General features: G+C 56.5%; 2 protein-coding genes across 7 annotated transcripts in view; one reads left to right on the forward strand and one right to left on the reverse strand.

The window, feature by feature from the left end:
- Zfand3 (zinc finger AN1-type containing 3) overlaps positions 1–3,910 on the forward strand; it is a 236,868-nt gene extending 232,958 nt beyond the window's left edge. Inside the window, exon 6 of the mRNA XM_045157409.1 lies at positions 1,719–3,910. Within this exon, the coding sequence (XP_045013344.1) occupies positions 1,719–1,873 (155 nt within the window). The 3' untranslated portion in view covers positions 1,874–3,910. The remainder of the gene's footprint in view (positions 1–1,718) is intronic.
- A 4,948-nt stretch (positions 3,911–8,858) lies between these two features.
- The window catches only part of Btbd9 (BTB domain containing 9), a 432,359-nt gene continuing 419,134 nt past the window's right edge, over positions 8,859–22,083 (reverse strand). For all 6 annotated transcript variants that reach the window (XM_045155929.1, XM_004649530.2, XM_045155925.1 and 3 more), the window contains one exon: positions 8,859–11,759. In XM_045155929.1, coding sequence (XP_045011864.1) covers positions 11,562–11,759 — 198 coding nt within the window. In that variant the 3' untranslated portion in view covers positions 8,859–11,561. The remainder of the gene's footprint in view (positions 11,760–22,083) is intronic.

The raw sequence follows: 22,083 nt of genomic DNA on the forward strand, positions 1-22,083 counted from the left end.
TCTTGGGTGGGTAGGGAGCACTTTGGAGAGCTGCGAAGGATGTCACTCTCCATCTCAGAGCTGACCATCTCCTAGCTGACACAAAGCAGGCTAAGCCAGGGGCAGGAGAGCGCACAGACTGCACTGGAGCGCTTCTGTCCAAGTCTGTAGGGACAGTACTATGCCAGGACTTGGTGACCAAAATATCTGCAGACATATTCTGATGCCATCTTCCTGGTGCCCCATACTGGCAGCAGACTCTCCCTTCCTGGGTGGCATTGCCTCCTGAAAGGTGATCCCACTTGTTAGATGGAGGATGCACACTTAGGCCGTGCACGTGTGCATGCTTCTGCTGTAAAATCCTTTAGGAGAGACAACTGGTATCCAATATCTTCAAGTAATGAACTTATCAGTAACTATAACACACAAGCTCATTAATCTTAACTTTGCTTTTGGACCAAGTGGGAGCTTAGCTTCTCAAGAGACAAAAATTTCATCTCTGTTCTTTTCCTCAAATCCAGTCCCAATTTAGATTCAAACATGTTGCCTGCTCTCCCTGGAAAGCAGTTAATAATGTGTTCTCAGTGAATGGTCTGGGCTGCACCCCTGCACTCCCCACACTGGGTACATGTGTCCTAATATATACCTGACTCGCACTTCCAAGTAGGAGGAGTGTCATCTGTACCCTGAGGTCATTTAAGACAACCTCACCACTCCTCCTCCTCATGCCCTTCCCTCAGCCTGAATCTGAAATGAATCCCAAGCCTTGTAAGGTTGCTGAAACTCTTCTCCAGTCTGGCCTGCTGGTTCCTGTCAGTTTCTGCTCTTCTAAAATCACAGCCTCAGTATCTCTGAAGAGAATGGAGGCTAGATGGTGCTCACCTATTTTCTGCTCCTGGACCCAAGCTTAAAAAAAAGCAGTGTGGGGAGGAACGCTGTTGGCCTGGGCCAGAGGGAACCAAGAGCAAGTTAGAAACCCACTGGATTCACTTGGTGGCCTGCTCTTGTGGCCCTGGCCTGATCCACAGGCCTGGAGGTGTGGCTAGACAGGGAGGAGGAAGAGCCAGCTTGGACTGGGGTCTTCCTGCTGGGCTTTTGTGCCCCCACCTCCCCCCCCAGAAGAGGGCCACATAACCACTCTGCCTTCATGGAAATTGCCTTGAGAGCTGGAGGAAAACAGGCCATGTCCCCACGTGTGTCCCCTGTATTGTGAGAGCTGCTGCTCTGACCCCCCCCCCCCCAGCTCTGCATCACTGCTGTCAGCCGCTGCTGTTCACCTCTCCTCCCTCCCTTGACTCTCTCGCCCGGCTCACGTCTGCTTCCCATGCCGGCTGTGGACCTGCAGCCTGCTCCGTGGCTTGGAGGGCAGTCCTGAAGGGCCCCAGCCTGCATCCTGCCTGGGGTGGAGGTCAGAGCAGCAGGTTTCCTGCACATGTCAGCCAGCACTTCCCCCGTCCCCATGTGTGTGCCTCACCTTGTCCGTTTTCCTCCGAGAGCTGCGCTTGATCCCCACCCGCACACTGGCTCTCACACTGGCTGTGCGAGGTGGAGTGCTTTCAGCTCTGCTGCTAGGAATGGAGGGTGGGGGGGGGGTCCTGTGGTGGGTTTGCAGTGGGCACTGGTCACCTTGGGGTCCTACCTTAGAGAGCCTCAGATCCCAAGAGCGAGCGTGTGGGGTGGGGATGCTGTAGTGAACTGTGCCGCGTGAGGCCCCTGACGGTCTGTGCTTCCGCCCGCAGGGTTCGTGTTCTGCATGCTGCACCGCCTCCCCGAGCAGCACGACTGCACCTTCGACCACATGGGCCGCGGCCGCGAGGAGGCCATCATGAAGATGGTGAAGCTGGACCGGAAGGTGGGGCGCTCCTGCCAGCGCATCGGGGAGGGGTGCTCCTGAAGGCCAGGCACGGCCACCACATGACGCTGTTCTTAGTTCACTAATGTTAGCCTTATTTAGGACAGAGTCAGCCAGACACCTTGTACTGGGCACGCGTCAGACTACAGCCAGCCGTTTCCTTTCCTTGGCCAGCCATCCTGGTACTGTAGCTTAGGGATTGATGGTGGTTGGAATTGATTTCTGGCTGGTTACTAAGGTGCCTGCTAGCCATTGTATAAAATTAAAACATGAAGAATATTTTTTTTGAGCATGGCTAGTGGATTTAAAACAACACATACCTGTCAGTGCTGGAGTCAAACATTTACAAAGCCTTAAGTGGAAAGGGTCCCAGGTGGAGATGGAGGCGCTCGAGGAGCAGCAGCTGAGGTTGACGTCCCCACGACGCACACGGCTTTGCCAGAACCTGGCTCATGTTCGGCCTTTCGCTTCTTCACCGACCCGCAGTCCCAGTAGCCAGGACCTGATGGCCACGCGTGCCTTGGCCACAGGAGCCTGCTGAGACTGGCCGTGCAGCTGAGCTGGGGTGCCTTCACTTTCCAGAGCTGGAATGGGGGTGGGGGCAGATTCTGAGGAAGACTTTACCTGGCTTGTTATGAGAACTCACCACACAGCGTGGACCGGCCTCCCTGAGCGTTAGCGCCGCGCTTCTGCTCGGACGGACGCGCACGACCCCTTTCTACACAGGGTCCGTGGTCCTGACCCACCGGCTCGGGCTGCTGTGGGCCGAGGGCAGGGGTCTGGCCTGTGGCAGACCTGCATCTGGGGTGAGGGTCTGCACACAGGCCTCTGTGGCCAGATTTCTATATTGGGAGTTTTTTAAAGGACATTTAACAGCCACCAGGAATCGGCACGCTGGGGAGCAAATGGGAAAGCAGCCTCTGCGGCCACCACTCATTTCTATGCAGCCCAGAGTCTGAGGACAAGTGGCCTGTGTGCACAGCAGGCAGGCAGGGTGAGGAAGGGCAGGCGTCCGGCAGTGAGCCCCCCCCCACCCCCTCCCCCGGGTGGCTCTGGGGAATGAAGGCTGGATCCTGGCCACCGCCAGCTCTGGCATGGGGCAGCTGACGGCGGAGGGCTGGGAGGCCGTCTCTCGATTTGCGTCTCTCCAAGCGCAGGGCAGCGTGCAGTGGCTCAGGCCAGGCGGGCAGCAGATGCCATTGCCCTTACTAGGAAGCCCGTAGCGGTCATGTGGGCCGGGCTGGCTTGACTTGGGATTCCTTGGAAGCCTGGGTCAGGTGGAGAGGCCTGTGCCCATCTGGTCCAGGCCTGCGAGTCGGTGTGGGCTGACCGCACCTGGCTACCGTTGGAGCGGGTTCACTCGCAACTTCCTCTGTATATGACAACCAGCTCAACTCTGGCCACAGACAGACTTAACATGGAGCACCTGCAGCTACACATGTTTTTAGATCCAAAATAATGAAGAGGAAATCATGTTCTTCCCAGCCTCCCCCCAGCCCCCCCCCCCCAGCCCCAATCAGAGCAGAATCCGCTGCCGAATCTCCAGCCTTAATTCTTGCTTCAGGACCCAGATCCGTGTCTCCCTCTAGGGCAGCCCAGGGCGCAGGGGCCGGGTCTGCCCAGCGTTTACCACTGTTGTCAAGCCACGACCCTCTGGCCTCACCATGACCACTCTCAGTGAGGCGCCCACCAAGCTCCCATCCCCAAGAGGCCATGCACGCCCTTATTGGCCCCCAGACCCCAGTAGCCGCTGCTCAGAAGTGGCGCTGAGAAAGGGTGCGTTGGGCTGCAGCGCCCAGGAGAGAGGCTGTGCTCACTTCTGCCAGCAGAGCTGGGCAGTGGGGAAGGGCTTGTCCCCTGCAGTGTCTGTTCTGTGGAGTTTGTTAAGTGTAAGGAAAGTTAAATTCTTGTATCTTTACAGAGAAAAATCTTATTTAACCCTTTTGTGTTCTAGATTGACTTACACACATAGCCTAGAGCTCAGTTTTAGTTTTAACATTGTGAAAATATTAAGAGAATCTTGTAACTTTATTCTTTTTTTCTCCTGCTGAAAAAAAAATTAAACCAATTGTATGAACATTTGGATCTCTGTTTCAACTTTCTCCTAAATGCCTTGGCTGCTTAGAACAGGAGCTCCTGTCTCCCTAGCTGGTGGCTCTGCAGAGCCAGCCCTCTGCACTGCGTGCCTGTCCCGCCTCCACAGCTGCCTCCCTGGGGCCTGTCTGGCAGTTCGGCCTTGGCAGGTCCCAGGCCTGGTACTGGTGTCGTCGTGTGGGGCTCGTCGCACTCCTCCAGGGAGGTGGGAAGATACCAGCTCCAGCCCTGAGGGCCGCTTGGTTGTGGTTGGGTTGAGTGCCTGAGCCCTGGGAGACCTTAGGTCTGCAACCACGCAGGACCCCAGGTGGGACACTGAAGGCGCCTAGCAGAAGTGGGGGTGCCGTGTGCACGCGGCCCTGGTGCACACGTCCCGCTTGTCACAGTGGAAGTGAAACAGTGGAAGTGAAACGGGGGGGGGGGGGGCTAGAGGAGTGGTCTCACCCGTGACCCTGCAGTTGTCCGAGAACCGCTCTGAAGAGTCAGAGTGCTTAGTGCAGAAACAAGCTAGGACATAGGGACAAACACTGTCCCCAACTGACTCCACCCAGAGGGCTTGGGGTGGGGGGCCTTCTCAGATCCTGAGATGTATACAGTCTTCAAAATAGGCATCTTGTAAAAGCCCACCACAAATACCGAGAAGGGAGGAGGCACCGCTGGTGCTGCTCTGGGCGGTCCTCAGTGCCAGGGCAGAGGTGCAGCTGCAGGGAGTCCCCTGGCAGACAGCTGTGCAGGGCGGGTTGGAGGTCCCTGGTGGGCGGGGAGGGGAGGAGGGCAGCAAGCCAGCCTCCTGCGGCTCGAAAAGACACTGCATCTCACTCCTTGGTCAGTCTGGGCCCAGGAGCCAGGGACAGAATTTTACTCTGGTACATTACCATTTCAAACTCCCTCCCCGCCCCAGTGGTTGACGGGAAATTTACTCCTTTCCCTGTAAATCTGGCACGGAGGGAAAAAAAAAAAAAGGTGCCAATCAGGTGTCAGAGTGACTGGGTGTTGGAGCACAGAGACCATGTGCATAGTACTTCCTGGCTGCCCTGATCCAGGTGTGCTGGTAAAGTGCCTTGTGATGTACCTGCCACCACCTCTTCTGAGGTGGCTTAAGTCAGGCCCTGGAAGACTTGGCCTCCCATCTCCAGAGGTAGGCTGGTCATGGGGGCGAGACAGTGCTTGAATTGGCCAGAGCCACAATCCAGTGGGTGGCAGCTTCTTGAAGTGGATAGGCGTGGCATCAAAGGGCAGGTATGAGCCTGCTCAGAGAGGATTTCTGCTGTGGTCAGAAGTGTTCGGCAGAGCCGTTTGGGTGATCACCGCAGCTTTGGCAGGAACGGACAGCCCCGGAGTGCCTGACATGAGTCTTATCACAAGGACCTTGTCACAGTGCCCACACTGAGCAGGTTTCTCTATTGAGGGGGTGGGGTGGGGGAGTTCAGAATGGCCATGCCAGGGCCTTTAACCATTGCAAATGAGCTCCAGATGTATGCGCCATCTTGTGTATCTGGTACTGGGGAGTCGAATCTGGGTCCTTAGGCTTCACAGGCAAACACCTTAACCACTGAGCCCTCTGCAGCCCTGAGCAACAGTTCTAAACATGTGACTTGCGAGCATGGGAACAGCTGGCCTAAACAGCCATGACACAGTCTTGCTCAGCCATCCCACTGGAAGGATGGGGACCTTCTGCTGCTTATGGGTTGCCAGCCCCCCACACACACACCAGGAAATGTGGGAGTTTCCTAACTGCGCTGCTGCCTCTCTGGAGTTCTGATGTTTGGGTGTTTGTCAGCTTTTAAAAGTGATAGCCTTTGTTGTGAGTTCTATTTGTTCCTCACATTCACCTTTGAATTTATTTTGTTTTTTGAAGTAGGGTCTGTAGCCCCAGCTAACCTGGAATTCTGCGATCCTCTTACCTCTGCCTACTGAGTGTTGGGATTAAAGGTGTGCGTCACCATGTGTGTTTTAAAATGTTATTTGTGTGTGAGAGAGAATGAGATTGGGTGTGTCAGGACCTCTAGACATGGCAAACGAATGCCAGATACATACTTTGTGCACCTGACTTCGTGTGCGTACTGGGGCATCGAACTTGGATCCTTAGGCTTTGCAGGCAAGCACCTTCACTGCTGAGCCATCCTTCCGACTCCCCCCCCCATAGTAATGGCTTTAAAAGAGGAAAGAAGAGGGTTGGGGGAAAGGCTCAGTGGTTATAGGCACCTGCTTCTTAGTGACCTGGCCTTGTGTGGGTGACAGGCCCAGGGCCGACCCCTGACTTCCAGCAGTGTCTGGGGATACGGTACCCGGGCCTTCAGCAGGAGAAAAGACGCTCGTTGTCACGGCTTCCCTTGCAGACCCGGGCTGTACTGTGGTGCGGGGCTCAGCCTGGGCCCCTCCACTCTGCCTTTTGGACATCATTTTCCCTGCCAGACCCTCAGGGGAATCCCCTGACTGACCTGCACCATGAGGGGTGACTTTCCTCAGGGGAGCACTGGCTGGGGTCAGATCTGCCTCTAGGCAGAATCTGTGTGGCTGGTGTGGAGTTGTCGGGTTCCCACAAGCTGCCTCTGCAGACCCCTGTGTGATGGTGATGTCAGACTTCTAGAAAGTGGCACTTTGCCCAGTTGTAGTCACCATGACTTGTGCTCCCACACAGGGCTGAGAAGACCATCTGAGCCCTTGGGTCCCTGTCGGGGTGGAGCCCCAGGGAGGGGCTGCATGGTGGCTCACTGCAGAGAAAGTAACACAGGCACAAGCAGTCACTTTATTTTTACAGCAGAGCCCTCAACGGCACCTTCACACACATGCACCTGGGGCTGCAGTTTCTATCTGCCCCTCAGAAAGGGAGGGAGCCAGGCTACACTCACAAGTACAACGTTGTAAACAAGACACTGGCCTGGGCAGTATTCCGTGAGCTGTGCCCCTCAGGGCCAGCATGCTCCTCACCAAGAGGCCCCGGGAAGTGGGTGGAGATGGCACCCACAAACCTCCCAGGGTGGCGGGGGTGGGGGGCTGGCTAACATCCTCCAGGAAACCCATAGTCCACACAAGTTTGGCACAAGTGTCTTCTGGGCCCAATCCCTTGCCACCCAAGGAGTGGTCACCATCCCCACTCCAAAGGCACAACCCCTAGCCGTTAGTTTGTCCAGTCATTGGGGGTGGAATTGAGGGGACATTAGTCCCAGGGGAGTCTGATGGGAGCTTCTTGGCTTCCTCTGGGCAATGTGGGGTCCTAGGTCACTTCCGGAAGGCTGCCCTGGCTGTGGATTCCTAAGGCCTGCATAGTCCCAGCTCTGGTAGCAACCTGAGGCCTGGCAGAATCTCATGGCCTGAAGCAACTGTCACCATGCCAAGTTCAAGTGGAGGAGGGTGTGGACTAGGACTAAAGCCAGGAATGGAGGCCAGAAGCAGCCGCTGTGGTGGGTAGCCACAGAGGCCTGTGGGGGGTGGGGGTGAGCTGATAAGCACCCTAGTGCTTCTCACATGTGTGTCCTTCCTGTCCCCATCCATAAACCCTAGAGGCTCATGGCTGCTGACACTGGCCCTGTGCAGGCTTCCCAGCCAGGATGGAGCCTCTGCATTGCCACCTCCCAGGTGGGTGGAAGCCACTGCCACTGGTTTTCTGAGGTGACACTGCACCTGTTAAGAGTCCAGTGACAGCCCCTGGGCAGGAGATGGAGGGGCTCTGCCGGGTGGAGGATGGCGGAGACAGGTGCATGATGGGGGCCACCGCCCTGCCTCCGCCTCCCTGCCCAGGGCTATAAATACTCCCTGATGCAAATGTAAATGCTCGAGGCATTTACCATCAATTACAGGTGGGTGATTGTGAGGTCTCTAGTATTATGGTTCTTTAAAAAGAGCAAACTGCTAGCTGATCTAGCAGGGCCTGCCCAGTCTGGCTGTCCTGGAAAAGCAGGGTGGGCTGAGAGTGGGATGTCACAGGGAGCAGCAGGTACTGCGGCTGGTCAGGAGTGACAGCTGAGGGGCCCTGCCCTCCGCTGGGCTGCAGCTAAGCTGGTGGGAGTGGGGCTTGATGAGCTTCCGTCCACTTGTCAAGGATCCTTCTGCACTTGTCAACTAGAGAGAGCAGATTGTCAAGCAGGTGGTGTGGGAGCGTTACTCTCCCCCCCCTCGCGTGCTTGCCCACTGTGCCAGACCCTGTGCGCATCCCTGTTGCAGGACAGGCCCCCACCCTCAGCCTCCCACTCCTGGGCCGCTCAATCTAGCTCCAAGCAGCTCCTCACCCCACCGCTGCTCTTAGCTAACAGCCAGGAACTGTGACCTGCCCAGTGCCAGGACTGTGTGGGTCTCTGCCCCTGCCGAAACACTCCCCTCTCCAGAACCCTCAGCAATGTAAATTCCTGGGGCCACTAATGAGACAGGCTGCCCGCCTGCGGGGTGGGGGGGTGAGGGGAGGGTGAAGGGGCAGGGGCACTGGGCAGGAACAACATGCCAGACCAGTGAAGGCCTTTCTACCCACCGCTGGCATGGTGGCGCCTGGTCACCTTGGCACCTCTCAGAGGTGGTCCTCGCAAGATGGCAGGAGTAACCCAGAAACTCCTGAAGGGCAAATTTAATTCTCTCTTCCTCTGACACTTGTGTTTCCATCCAGAGGAAGGTCAGCTCTGTAGCGGAGACACAGGGCCTCAGAACACATAAAGCTTCGCTTTTATTGGAGATTGCACCCTTTTTCTCCCTAGGCTCTGGAAAGGCTAAGTGATTACAATGTTGTTATCTTCTAGATTAGAAAGAAGGGCATCTGACTGGGTCAGCTCCGTGCACACAGCAGCCTGACAATTGGGGAGATGGCATAACTACTGAGCAATTTTTTGCCCAATTCAAAGCTTTTTTTTTTTTGCCAAGGAATCAGTCTAACACACACATTTCACTCTTGCTGAAAATAATTTCTTTTCCCAACTCTTCTAGGAATAAAACACTTTCAATGTTATTTGCCAGGAATCGACACTTCATTTAATAAGATGTAAAAAGGGACAACTGAAAGAGCAGTTGAGAAGAACCCACACCCATCCTGAGCTTGGCTCTCTCCAAAATCAGAACAAGGGCTGAGATCCTGAAGTGTTCAGTGCCCACCCTGCCCTGCACCCCCAAATGGCCCTCCAGGAACTGCTGTGGGTGACTGAGCACTTCTCCCAAAAACCCCAGTGAAGACACCTTTCTGCTTTCCCGGATCGAGGCCAGCGCAGGCCGCCCCAGCAGCGCTCAAGCCCCACGCTGTCTCTCTCAGATGCCCCTGGTGTGCGCTCACACTGCTGCCCCCCTCCACGCTAGGCCACATGAGGAAGCCACCTCACCTGTCAGACACCTGCCCTGTTCCCCAGGACAGCCTTCCTTTTTTCAATGGCTCCCCAGTTTCCCCAGGGTCTGTCCACACCATGCTGGGCACACAGGACCCAGTCTCTGGCTGTCAGCCCTCACACACACCTCCAGCTCTCAAGCCACTTCCTTTCAGGTCAGGTGGCAGCAGAGTAGAAGTCCTGAGGGCCAGCCATGTCCCCGGCTGCCTGGGGCTCTTCCTGGCCCACTCATCCCTGTCCCCTGGAGGTGTGGCCGATGTGACACCTGACTGCAGTCTCCAGACCCCACTGAGCCTTCAGGAAGAGAAAGCCCATCCGCCGAGGGCAGAGCGTCCGTGGGGTCCTGGCTGGTGGTGGTTGTAGAAGGGAGGCTTCCCAAGGCTGACCTTGGGATCTGGGCCTGCAGGAGGTGACGCTGACTGACGGCTCAGAACGTGCCCCATCTCCCCTCACTTCTGCTGACAGAGGAGCCCTGGACGGCGCCCACATGTCGTGGGCTTAGCTTTGGACGGTGCTCCAGAAGGACCTTCTAGAACAGACAGTGGGGTTGCCAACAGGATCAAGTGGCCAGAGCTTGGCAGGCGAGGCATGTGTGCTGGGTCTGGACGGATGCTCATGGTTTCTTAGCCCCAGAACAGCCATGCACTTGGCTCAGTGTTCTCCGAGAAGCCCCGGCCCCAAGGATGGATGTAGTGCCTATAACCTCAGCACTCAAGAAGCTACGGCAGGAGGATTGCCATGAGTTTTAGGTCAGCCTGGGCTACAAATTGAGATTCTGTTGCAAAAATAAAGGAAAAAAAAAAACACCAAAAACCCAGAAATAAGCCTTCAAGCATTTTCCAAAAGCTACAAACTGCCCTCCACAGGACAGATGTGGCTCCTCTGTGACAGGGACATTCCTTGCAGGGCAGAGCGGACATCAGTTCTCCAAGCTCATTGGGGGCTGGATGCAGACAGAGGCAGCGGCTCCCCATGGTGATGACAACTGCCGCTCACGTTGGGGCCTCGTATTAGGACAGACCCGAGCTGAGCGCTCCTCCTCCTCCCCAGGACCAGCACTGCTGCCCAGGCCTGTGCTCCCAGGAAGACCGCCCTCCCCTCCAGTGCACCGTTTCAAAGAGCCCACTCCAAACTGAGAAAAGGAGACTGCTGGCTGACAAATCTGTCCTTCCCAGACTGCCCCAAACCAGTGTGCCACGTAGAACTGTTAAAGAGGTCAGAGCCCCTCTGAGCGTGTTCAAGGGACATGCGTGTGGCCCTCAGTCTCATCTCGGGAGCTGTGGAGAGGAGCCTTGGTAGACCTGGGTCGCAGCACTGGCAGGGAAGCCACCACAAGTGACACAAGGAGAAACTGAGGTGGGGCCACGGTGGCCACATGACCACCCAGGAGCCTGAGGAGGACAGCTCCTGATCTGCTCCTTGCTGTTCCACGTGGTGCTGAGAGAGACTCGGCTGCCGGGCCCAGGCTGCACGTCCCACGCCCACGGCCAGGCTCCCTCCGATCGTCCAACCAGGCGGGGGTCGGGGGGGGGGGGGCAGCTAGCCAAGAGTACAGGCATGTTGGGAACCTGGTGTGTGCCTACCTTCCACACTTCGAGGTGTCACACTAGCAGGTGGCATGACAGTTTGCTCTTCAGCCTCCCAAGCTGGAAGGCTGGCCCATCTTAGGAGTGACAGGTTAATAATCAGCAATTATTAACTCTTGTCCACAGACTGATCTGCGCACTGTGTGTCTGGCTGAACTTTCTGGAGCTCCTTACCAACCAGGGGCCGTGACGAGTTGCATCTGTGCCTCATTTAGGAGACTCTATTCTACCCCACGTGGAACTGTTCAAAACCAAGGAGGGGAAACTGCCGTATCAGAGGGAGGGGACGGGTGGGACAGGGATGAGCAGCCTGCTGGTGAAGCGATGCCACCTGGGGAACACCTGGATTCAGCAGCTGCAGAAACGCCAAGCTCCACACCGTCCGGGAGCGGGGCAGTGGGCGCCCATGGGGAACTCCAAGCAAGCCTGCGGCCTCCAGGGCCTCCAGACTGCAGAGGCCCAGGGCTCCCCTGTCCAGCCCCCTAGCTCAGCCTGTCTGTGGCTTCCTTCTGTGCCTGGCTCAGAGTAGAGAGGTAGGGCTTGATGGACTCGACGACAGAGGAGCCCCTTTCTTGGCCAGGGAGAACATGATGGCCAGTCTGTCCCTGGAAGACCACCTGATTCGCTCTAGCTGCTGCAGCCAGGTCTGCGCCTCCCAGGGATGGGGGAAGGGCGCGCAGAAGCCTCGGCCTGGGCGGACGCGCTCCTGCTCCATCCAGGTCCACCCAAGCCACACCGTCTCTGCCTCCTTTATTGGTGCTGCCGGTTGGGTGAGCGTGAGGTGGGGCCTGGGCTGGGGGGCAGTGAGCTGCCGCTGGGTGCCCGCAGGGCGTGAGGGTCGAGCTGCTGGCTGGCCGGGTTGGCGTCCACTGTCCCCAATTCCTCACCGCTTTCCTCGGTCTGGATGCTCTGCTGCTCTGGACACTCGAAGTGGACACAGTGGAACACCTGGGAGGAAAGGAGAGGCCTGGTGAGGGGAGTCCTGCTACTCCCCACAGCAGGCAGCACGAGCAGGCACACATAATGCAAGTGGGACGCCCTGAATCCTGTTCGGACGAGGGAAGCCAAGGCCGCGTCTGACAGCGAGAACCTGGACTCCAGCACTTACAGAGCAGGACCACAGGCCCGGGTCAGCGGGGATGCGTGGGGGACCTTGTCAAAACCAGAGTAAAGGCACACTGCCGGGCAGCTGTGCGGGGCGTGAGTGCTGCTCTTCCCTGGCGCCCGTGTAGCTCTGAGCTCCCACCAGTGCCGGGCCCGCTGCCGCACCACCAGCCCCACACTGACTCGGGGCCCTGCAAGCAGTGTGTCCGGCTGACCCCGACTGGCAGGGACAGGCTACATGCCACATGCAAGACAAAACAGACCCCAGAGCTGTGGGACAGTGACGGGCAGTCAGGAACCACAGCTCAGAGGCGAGGGGCGCCAGCCCCCCACAACTGCAAGCTTCCCACTCTTGGGCGCCCATCCCAAGCTTCCTGGAGGGTAGAGGTCGATCAGCTAGGACGGCAGGCGGGCTCCCCAGGGAGCGGGCGGCACTTGAACGAGGGTCCATCTCAGACGCTCGCCACTGGCCTTTTATGAAAAGACCTGGGTGCAGGCCTGAAGCCTGAGGCCCCGTCCATGCCCATCTTGCAAGGCAGGCCAGTCCTTGCTCACTGGCCAGCTGTGCTACCCTGGCACTCGGGTCCCGCTCTCCCCAAGTCAGTCACTGGGCACAGCAGCACCCCAAGCCTGAAGCTGGTGCTGGCCTGAGTCAGTGCTGGGAGTTCTGTGCCCCAGAAGTGTCTGTGAGAGGGAGGAAATTCTTTTACATGAACCTCAAGTTTTTCCAGAATTGTGAAAATGTTTCCAGGGTTCTCTGGCTGAAGCCAGGGGTCAGATTTGAGGTGCTTTATTTATAAGTTAACATCCACTTTCTGGCTAGCACCTATATAGTCCCAGCCTCCCTGAGGGTCTCTTGGGCCCAGGAGTTGGACAGCGGCTTGGGTCACACAATGAGCCTCATCTCACCAGCACCGACATTTCTGACCTCCTCACATGGATACGTGTTTACAAAAACAACTGTGCATTTTACATACATCTCAACTGAAAATATTCAAAAGCTTACACCTTCTCCCAGTGCTCTTTTGAGGGCTATGTAAACAAAGTGCTTCAGGCCACAGCTCTAAGCACTGTGCTCTGTGTCTTGGGGTTTGGGACAGCGCTAAAGAAGGTGAGAGAAGATGGGGACGGGCTGTAAAGCCTTCGCTGAACCTGGCTGCAAGGGCTGTGGCGTAGTATAGTGAAGGTGTGAGCTGTCAACCCGCAGCCTGTGGAAAGCACTAACGACAGACAGGCCCTGCTGGCCCTTGGCCTTCCCTCTCTGGTCCCTGGTCCTGGTGAGCAGCCACTGGACTCTGGCTGTGCCATGGGCACTAAGCAGTGCTGGGTAAGACACATGTGGTGGAGGACAGGTGGGGCACCTAGTATCCTCCTCAAGGAATGGCTGGGCAGAAGATCAGAGGTGGTGAGCCTCCTTGGAGGAGCCCGACAGGAAGGAAGCTGACGGCCCTGAGTCACGGCGCAGGTTCCACAGCAGAAACCGTTCGGCGCGCGGCGCGGCACAGTCCGGTTCCCGAGCAGACAAATGGCAACTGTGGAGCTCTGCCGAGCATGTGAATTCTGTGCCCACCTCCCTGTGTCCCCATTTTGCTATATTCCCATTCCAACTCCTTTATGGACCTCTGTTTCAAATTTCACACTGTGAACTTGACCGTGAAAATGAAATGAGCCCGTGCATCCCCCTGGCTGGCCACTGTCTCAGGGCTTTCCTCGCAAATGAGCTGCCCCTGTCCCTCAGGTGGTGGTGGCCCTGGCCTGGCACGAGCTTCCTGTGGATGCTCACTGTCCCACCCGTGAGGACAGCCGCGCGTGCAGCTCCTTCCCGCTTTCCCGTGCTTGCCCCCAACCCCCCATACACATGTCCGTCTCTGGGCCCATCTGTGGGTGCTCACCTGTCCACAAGGGAGGCATTTTATGGGGCCCACACTACCACCAGGGCTGCCAGCTCTCTCTGGGCAGGTCCACCGAAACCTGCTTTTCTCTGGCAACGCTTACAGTGCCTTGTCTGGCTCGCCGCTTTTAGCTTTGGCAGAGGTGAGGGTCTTAGGGTGGGAACCCTGCATGAGCCTCTTTATGCACAGGCTGCTCTAGGCCCGTGGTGTCCTTGCCCACAGCATTAGCAGAAGCGTCCTGTGATGGAGCAGAAGCCCCACCTCTCTTGCTGGTGAAGGCCTCACTGGGCATGCAAGCCCCCAGCCTGCAAGCGTCCACACACCCACTGTGCTCTGTGCTTGCACACCTCCCCAGAGCCGGGACCACTAACCCTGGACTGCGACATCAGGCCTCCTCCTCCCTGCCCTTCCTCCCACTGTGGTCACAGCACCCAATGGGCTTTCTCCCCATGCTGGGCTTCTCCTCAGGCCTGGGGCTCCGGGCACTCCTGGCAGCGCCCACCCCTGTTGCTCTGACTCCTCTTCCCACTGCTCATCACCAAGGACCCGGACCTCACCGTCCTGCCTCAGAGCACTGCACAGGAATAAATGGATCAACAAAACCGCTCGACTTAAAAGTTGGAAAGCTCTCCCAAGTGTTCCTGCCCATGCTAGGGTGGCACTTGGCAGGTGCTGCCCAGGTCCACTGTCTCCCCCACCACCCCCACGTCTCCTCCTGTCACACAGCTTCAGGCGACCTCTTTTCCAACAGTGCTTCCCAGCATCCCCAGTGATGCCAACCGCACTTTGCCTGCTGGCCAGGTGACTGTCTCTCCTGGTGAGGTCATGCCAGCTTCTCTCCCTGGCCTGCAGGTCATAGGATGTCTACTCCCACCTCAGTTAAGGGACCCTGGAGGGTGCAGGCTGGCTGTGTTATAGCTACCAGACAAGAAGGGGGCTTCCAGGAGCCCTGCCCATGCCATCTCGGGACCCTGGCGTCCCAGCTGACTGAGGCAGCTCCTTGCCCATCTCCAGGCACTACACAGGTGCTTCCTGGGTGAAACAGCCACAGAGGACCCGGTTCGTCTCAGGAAGTCACAGACCCTGCCGGTGAGGCCTGGGATGGAGGAGCGGGAGTGGGTGCGCGGCAGGCGGAGGGTGGCAGAGGTCAGACAGGAATAGAAGAGTGGCTAGAGACTGCTGGGCTGAGCAAGTTGGAAGTGTACAATTCTGGGACCGGCCTCCTTAGAGGCTGCCCAATCCAGTGATGCCAGGCAGACCAGGCTTAAGGGAGCAGGGACCTGGAGTGGGGACAGAGAAGGGCGGAGCAGCCCTGTAGGTTCTGGAACCTGAAGACAGGCGGAGCAGGAGGAGTGGGTAGCACCTGCTGGAGCGAAGCCAAAGCCAGGGACGCCTGGGAGAGGGGACTTGGGCAAACTAACATTTCTTTTAAAAGACCACAAAAGAAATAAGCATTTATGATGACAGATTCAAATACTGTGAGTGTTTAGAGAAAGAAGATGGGTGACAAACCTGAAAGCCTTGCGTTCCCTGAGGTGAAACAGCAGTGTGCCAGCCATAGGAAGGAGTCACTCTCAAAGAAACATGCCAGTAAGAAGAAAACCGCAGAATTTGACAACGGATTCAGTAGCAGTGACCAAGGCGAGCAGAGTCCGTGGTGACCCTGGGGACTGTGGAAGGGGCAGGCTGGCGGGCTGTGGTGCTCTGAGGACTGCTGCAGGGCTCTCGAGTCCACAGCGAGACTGTCCATGCCTGTGCCTGTGGGGCAGTCGGGGACCCTCTCCTGCCTCCACGCACTGACCCGCGTAGCCCTCCACGGGGACCTCAGGGACCGGGAGGTCTGGGCAGCTCCATGTGGGGACAGTGGTGTGTTAACTCACTGCAGGGACTCAAACCTCAGGCTGGCAGCCCTGCAGCCAAGACACTGTCAGGTCCTGGGTGGCACACAGCATTCTGCCAGCACTGGTTGGGCAGCGGTCATGCCCGCAGGTGCCTGGCGCAGACAGCAGGCCCTGAAGCGCTGGGGGAGGGGCAGGCAGGAGGGAACGGCTCTCCAGACACAGAACAAAGGGAGGGCAAAGCAAGTCCAGCCCAGCACCTCACTCTGGTCACCACTGCACCCAGCTCAGTCATCTCAGCTGATGATCCCAGACACACCCAGCCCATGCCCGGCCTGCTGAAGACACTGACCATGGTACTGCCCCTTTCCATGGCCCAGGGCTGCCTCCCCTCCACCCCAGGCACCTTCCAATTTGCCTTGGGCCTCCAGAAGGGCTCTCCTCTTGGAGTGGAGTGGAACCTGGTTTCTTCCAGGGTGGTCACATGGGCTGGGCTGGGCCTAAGGAAGGGGGTCTTCTGCCCCTGCCCACTTTCACAGAGACTGGACAGGTGTGACTACCCTGTGGGATGTGGAAACTGCCCTGCCCACCCCACCACTGACCCACTTCCTCCTTCTACCTCCCACTTGGGAGCCTTCCTCAGCTGAAGCAGCCAGGTCCCAGCTTCCTCGTAGCTCGGGAGCTCATGAGATGCAGTTTCTTTCCTTTGGACCTTGCGAAGACTGTGACACACTTGGAAAGGATGTGACCAAAAGTGAACGAGGCGTGCAGGGCAGAGCCTTGCTCTGATTTATGCAGAGCCATTACGAGGGCCTCCACATCGTTTTCCCTTCCCCTTCTCGGCAGCCGTGTGTCCCATTAGCTTGTTTGATTGCTGCTGCTCGCAAGGGGGCACCTTCGCCGACCCGTCCTCCTGGGCACTGGATCTCTCCGGAGAGAAGTGGCTAATTTGCAATGTAGTCGTGTGCATGAATCCAGCACAGCCCTCTTCACAGTCCGGGTGTCCTTTCTTGTGGCTGTTGTTTATTAGCACTTGGCCGGGCCTCTGGGAGCTGTAATTTGGGACGTGTCTGCGATGGTCTGGCGTGCTCTGTGAACCCAGGGCAGGGTATACACACATGCCTTCGCCCCTTCTTGGCAACACACTGACTCCTCAGCTGGCTGTCGCCTTTCAGTGCAGGGATTCCTCAAGCACCATTTGCTTGACATAACTTCAAGGCTTTTGAGAAGCAGGAGCCTGTGCTAATTTTCCCAAGCTGGCCTAAAAGTCCACTGTGAACTGTAGCAGAAATTGGGGAAATTTAATAAATGTTGATCAATGACTACCTTGCTTCTGTGGTTTCTCTTAAGTAATTCCCACTTCCTGGCAGCTGATGCAAACTGGATTTCTGATCCAAGCCTTCAACTTGCATTTACAAGGTAGCATATCTTTATAGACTAGATCGCTACCACTCCATACCTCTACAATGTGTGGCCACCGGTCCTGACGTGCCCAAGGATCATTTCCTTCCATGCCAGCAGCACCTCACAGATGTTAGCCCCTGCTGGTGACGCGACCACGAGCCTGTCTCGAGCTCATGTCAGATGGTGAGTCTTACAGAAAGGTTTTCCTCCTTTAAAAAGGAGAACCAAGGTGGGTGTGGAGACACATGCCTGTCATTGCACAGTCAGGAAGCCGGCAGTAGTGCTGTGAGATCAAGCAAAGCTGTATCTGTAAACAACCAAACCAGCCACTGAACAACAACCTCACAACATAGCCCCAAAGAGCAGCAAAGAGGCGCAGGGAGACAGCGGCGCAGGGAGCGGCCCTGCTAAGCCCGCTGTCCACGTGCAGCAGGGTCCAGTCACGGGCAGGTCTCATGTAGGCCAGACTGGCCTCAAACTTGTTATGTAGCTGAGGGTGACCTTGAGGTTTTGACCTGAGTCTCCTCCTAGGTGCTAAACACACCACTGTGGATGGCAAATCATTTTTCAGTATTGCTAGTGGGCTCCCAAATATCTTTGCACAAGTACTTATTCCTACTGGATGTTGAAGTTTTTGGGTGACCATGCACACATTAGTATGGCAATATTTTGACTTTCTAATGTCACTATCTCATACCTACAAAGAACTGGAACTCTGCTACTTAGAAAGTTCTGGAAAAATGTTTAGGCAACCTTGGATTTTCTGACTGCTGTTTTTAAATGTGTGTGCACTCTGAAGTTATGATAATTTTCATTGTTAATGTGAGTGAATTTAGAACTTTGGTGAGGAGCACCACTGGGTGTGACTGAGAATTTCCAGAGTTTGACCATGTAAGGAGAAAGAAAAGTGAGCAGGACTATGCCAATGTGGGGCCCAGATAGACTGAAAAGGAACAATGGACAAGGCCAGCTGGGCGCAGCGCTGTTTCTGCTGCATGTCCCCCAGGGAAGTTCAGCCCCTGTCACACGCTCCCACCGCCACTTTCTGCCTTGGGCACAAAGCCAAGTGACCATGGACTAAACCCTCGGATGCCTGGAGCCAAAATGAATCTTTCCTCTTTCCCCCACCCCAAGGTAGGGGATCACTGTAGCCCAGGCTGACCTGGAACAAGACACTCTTGTGTCTCATGTTGGCCTGGAACTTATGGTGAGCCTCCTACCCCAGCCTCCTGAGATTAGAGGTATGCACCGCTACGCCCAGCGTTCTTCCTTGCTCATTTTTGGTATTTGGTCATAGTACTCAAAAAGCGTGACTAACCCCAGAGTTGCGGGAAGTCACTTCTTTCTCTTAATGTGTGGGAGATGTTTAAGTTCCTCAGGGAACGAAAGAGGGAAGACTGCTCAGGTCTGCGGTGGACACGAGGCCTTTCCAGGGCCTGCTCCTGCCTCACTGAGGGCTCTGAGCTGCGGGGTCCTGGAGGACAGCTCATGCAGCCACTTGCAGACTTTCTGTCCATAGTGCAGACTCGCCTGTGACACGCTCAGACCCTCTTACTCCTCCCAACACGTGACACCGGGTGTGCACAGTGATCTGCAGCCCCAACCTCCTGAAGCCCCATGACATGACTCTTCGTGTCTGTCCATCCCAAGCCCCAGGCAAGAGAGGAATTCAGCTGCGCTCCACCCTCTGCCCAAGCTCCACACAGACCCTGCCAGAGCCTTTACTGCTCAGCAGCGGGGCCGCCTCACTGTTTGGTGGCTCTGGCACTCTCCTGCCCAGGGATGTGGCACCTTCCTCAAGGTCCGAGGAGGATGCAGGACCACTGCTGCAGCAACAAGACAGGCCTGTGGATGGTGCAGGGTTGGAACAAAGATGCCCTCAGTGTGGTGGTGCTTTGCTCCATGTTAACACTGGATCTTTTGTAATAGAAGTTGAGGCAAACTTAGGCCCTTCTTTTGTCTTGTTGCTGCGAAGCAACCTTTAAGATACAGTTCATCTTGTTTTAAAGACAAGTGTTCTGTTAGCAGGGGGTGATGTGACTTGGGGTCACTGGTGGAGGAGAAGCCCTGCCTTCCTCTCCCCTCCTGCGTCCCGTCTCCACCTCCCTGCCACCCGCCAGGCGCCTCTCTGACCTCCTTCCCCTTTCTGAGTGCGCCTGGCCTGGACCGCGGCCCGCGCTGGAACCCCTTGGTTCAGTCTTCTCGCAGACGGCTCCTCCACTCCCTCCGCTTGATCATAACTAAAAGCTGCCAGACGGTCTCATGAGCACCGCAGCTCTTCCTTCCCCACGGAATGAGGACACAGGCTCCATACTGTCTTCAGTCTCCACTTTCCTGGCTCTGGCACTGTCACTGGCACCAAGAGCTGATCCCCTGGTCCTGGGCCAATACGAGGGCCCTTCTGCTCCAGGGAGGAGCTGCTGTACTGCTGCATTTTGGGCCTTGTGCCACGTGCTGGGGCAAACACATGCCATGACAGGCCCTGTCTTCAAAGATGCAGTGTATAGAGACCTGGGGCAGGAGCTAGGACGTTCCTATCCCCCCCCCCCATCCAGCACACAGACACCCCAGCCCACCTGAAACCTGGCTCTGCTCTACGGCAGCCATGGGGGCAAGACCCCAGTGGGCTGGTCTCTCCCACAGCAGCGGCTCTCTTGAGGGCGGTCACTCCGCAGGGGTCCTGAGCCTCTAGCCATCTGCTGTCTGCCACAGCCCCTCACTGCTCTGGGAATCCTGGAAGTGGGGCTGCTCTGAGGCACCTTCTGGACCTTGGGGGCACACTGCCTGAGAGTCCTCAGGGTGCCAGGGAGGGTGTGGTCAGGGCAAAGGGGGTCTGGGAAATAATTATCCCAGGCCAGCAAGGAGCATTTATTTAGCTTTTCAGTCTTTTTTTTTTTTTTCACCAGAGCCACATGTTGCTATGGGAACGAGGATGGCACTGGGAGCCCAGAGCCATTCGCTGGCCTGTCAGAAGCCTGTAAATAAATCCTGCCTCACTCTAGTCTCTGAACTGAGGGGTCCTGGAGGGCAGCTCAAGCAGCCACTTACAGACTTTCTGCCCTGCCGGTACCGCTCACGCAGACCCTCCAAGTGACACGCTCAGGCCCTCTTACTAATCCTGACACACAACACCAGGCGTGCAGAATGATCTGCAACCCCAGCCTCCAGAAGCCCCTGACATGACGCTTCATGCCGGTCCACCCGAGCACTGCTGGGTCCACACAGGAGAAAGGCCCACCTCCCCTTCCGCCAGCTCCACACCCACCCACAGCAGCTGGCACCTCTGCACCTCTGGCCCAGTCATGTAAAATGTCACCCACCGTCAAGGGGCTCTTCACATGGAGGGGAGGCTGTCTGCCAGGCAGGAGGCCGCAATTCCCATAATGAAAGGCCTCGGCTTCACCCCTAGACGCAGCCTGCGTGGTACATGAAGCAAGACCACAAGGTGTGACTCAGCGAGCTGCCCGAGTTAGGGGCCGGGGCAGGGCAGAGCCCGTTTCTATACTTGACTGATAGGATCGGGGGCAAGGTAGCTTTCTCGTACAGGCTACAGGCGTTCTGCTAGAACCAAGGAAGAACAGCCCTGGCCACTAGAGCTTCAGTCTGAGTAGGTCTGATTCAAGATGGTGAGCGAGAGAAGATGCCTGAGTCTCCTTGAGCCTTCTGAGGCTGGGCGCCATGGGTGGGCCCTTCCTGAGCCAGAGCTGCTCCTGGGCCGAGCAACCAATGAAGGTCCTTCACATACATCTGAACTCGGCAGTGAGGCTCATCCTAATACATACGAGGACATGACCCAAGCCTTCCTGGGACGGTCTCCCAGTTTTCTGCTCCCCATGCCCAGCCAGGCTTACCTCAGTGCTCTCTTAATAACTCGTAACTTAACTCTTCTCTGTGCCTGTGTGGGTTTTGTCTTTTTTCTAAATTTCCAATTCTTTGCTAGTTGTAGACAAGAACTTTCAGCCACTGGCTTGGTGGCTTGGAGGGTCCTCAGCCCCTCAGGGCTCTCTCCTGCAACATTCCCAGCAGTGGGACCAGCTTGCCTGGATTCAGCTCAATGGTGGGTGATCTTGGACAAAGGAATTAATACCCGTCAGCCTCAGTTTCCTTATCAGTGTCTCCTTTCTGCTCAAACCCAAATGGTTTACTGACAAAATGCACACTAAAGAGTACACAAGATAAATTCCACAGTGACACTACCCGACTACCACCTGGGAGAGGCGGTACCTCCGCCCCTGACCCTGTCTGGAGTTCCACTTCTGGCTGAAAGGACAGTCACTTTCTCAACTTTTTCTCCCCTAACGGTGTTGCCACTTGTGAAGGCATAACTGTAATGGTGTTGTCTGGCCTGCGGCCGAGGCTCGTCTGAACGAAGCCCACCACGGTATGGATTCCTTGCTGTCTCTCGGCGTGCTGTGCTGTTTATCCACACGGAGGGCCACTGCGGGTCATACTCTGCTTTGCTTGTCCGTTTGTCTGCAGACAGATGACTGCAGTGTCCAGCGGCACCTGCAGTGCCAAGGCTGCAGCAAGAAGGTCCTCACCACTGGACCCTGCCCCATCTAAGTTTCTTGAACGGACATGGGGGTGGACATAATGAGGCCTCATCTGACCCCAGTGCGCACACACTCAGTGTGAGGATACACACACTGCTCTCCAGTGGGATTCGATGGAGTGCATGCCCCAGCATGGGGTAAGCAGTGCCGCCACTCCACACTTCTGTTAATACTTGGCACTCACTTTCCTTATTTTAAAAATGAGGATAAAATAATGTTGTAAGTGACCTGAGCCTGGTGCTTACGGAGTGCTCAGCCATTGCTGGCTGGTGCCCTGTGACAGCTGTTATGCTTATTATAAACGTCTTTCCTCGAGGCTGAGAGGCTCTGAGGTATTCGGTATGCAGACTCTCCATTTACAGAAGAGTCTTGTTTCAGGAAATCCTCAATATTTTCTTTTATTCCTAACTGAAAGAGGTGGCTGTATGCCCAACTCATTCCCTCATTCCTTCGCTCTACTCAGAGGTCTTGAAGCCCGCTG

Source organism: Jaculus jaculus, chromosome 8 (assembly GCF_020740685.1).
Source record: "Jaculus jaculus isolate mJacJac1 chromosome 8, mJacJac1.mat.Y.cur, whole genome shotgun sequence".
NCBI classification, from domain to species: Eukaryota; Metazoa; Chordata; class Mammalia; order Rodentia; family Dipodidae; genus Jaculus; species Jaculus jaculus.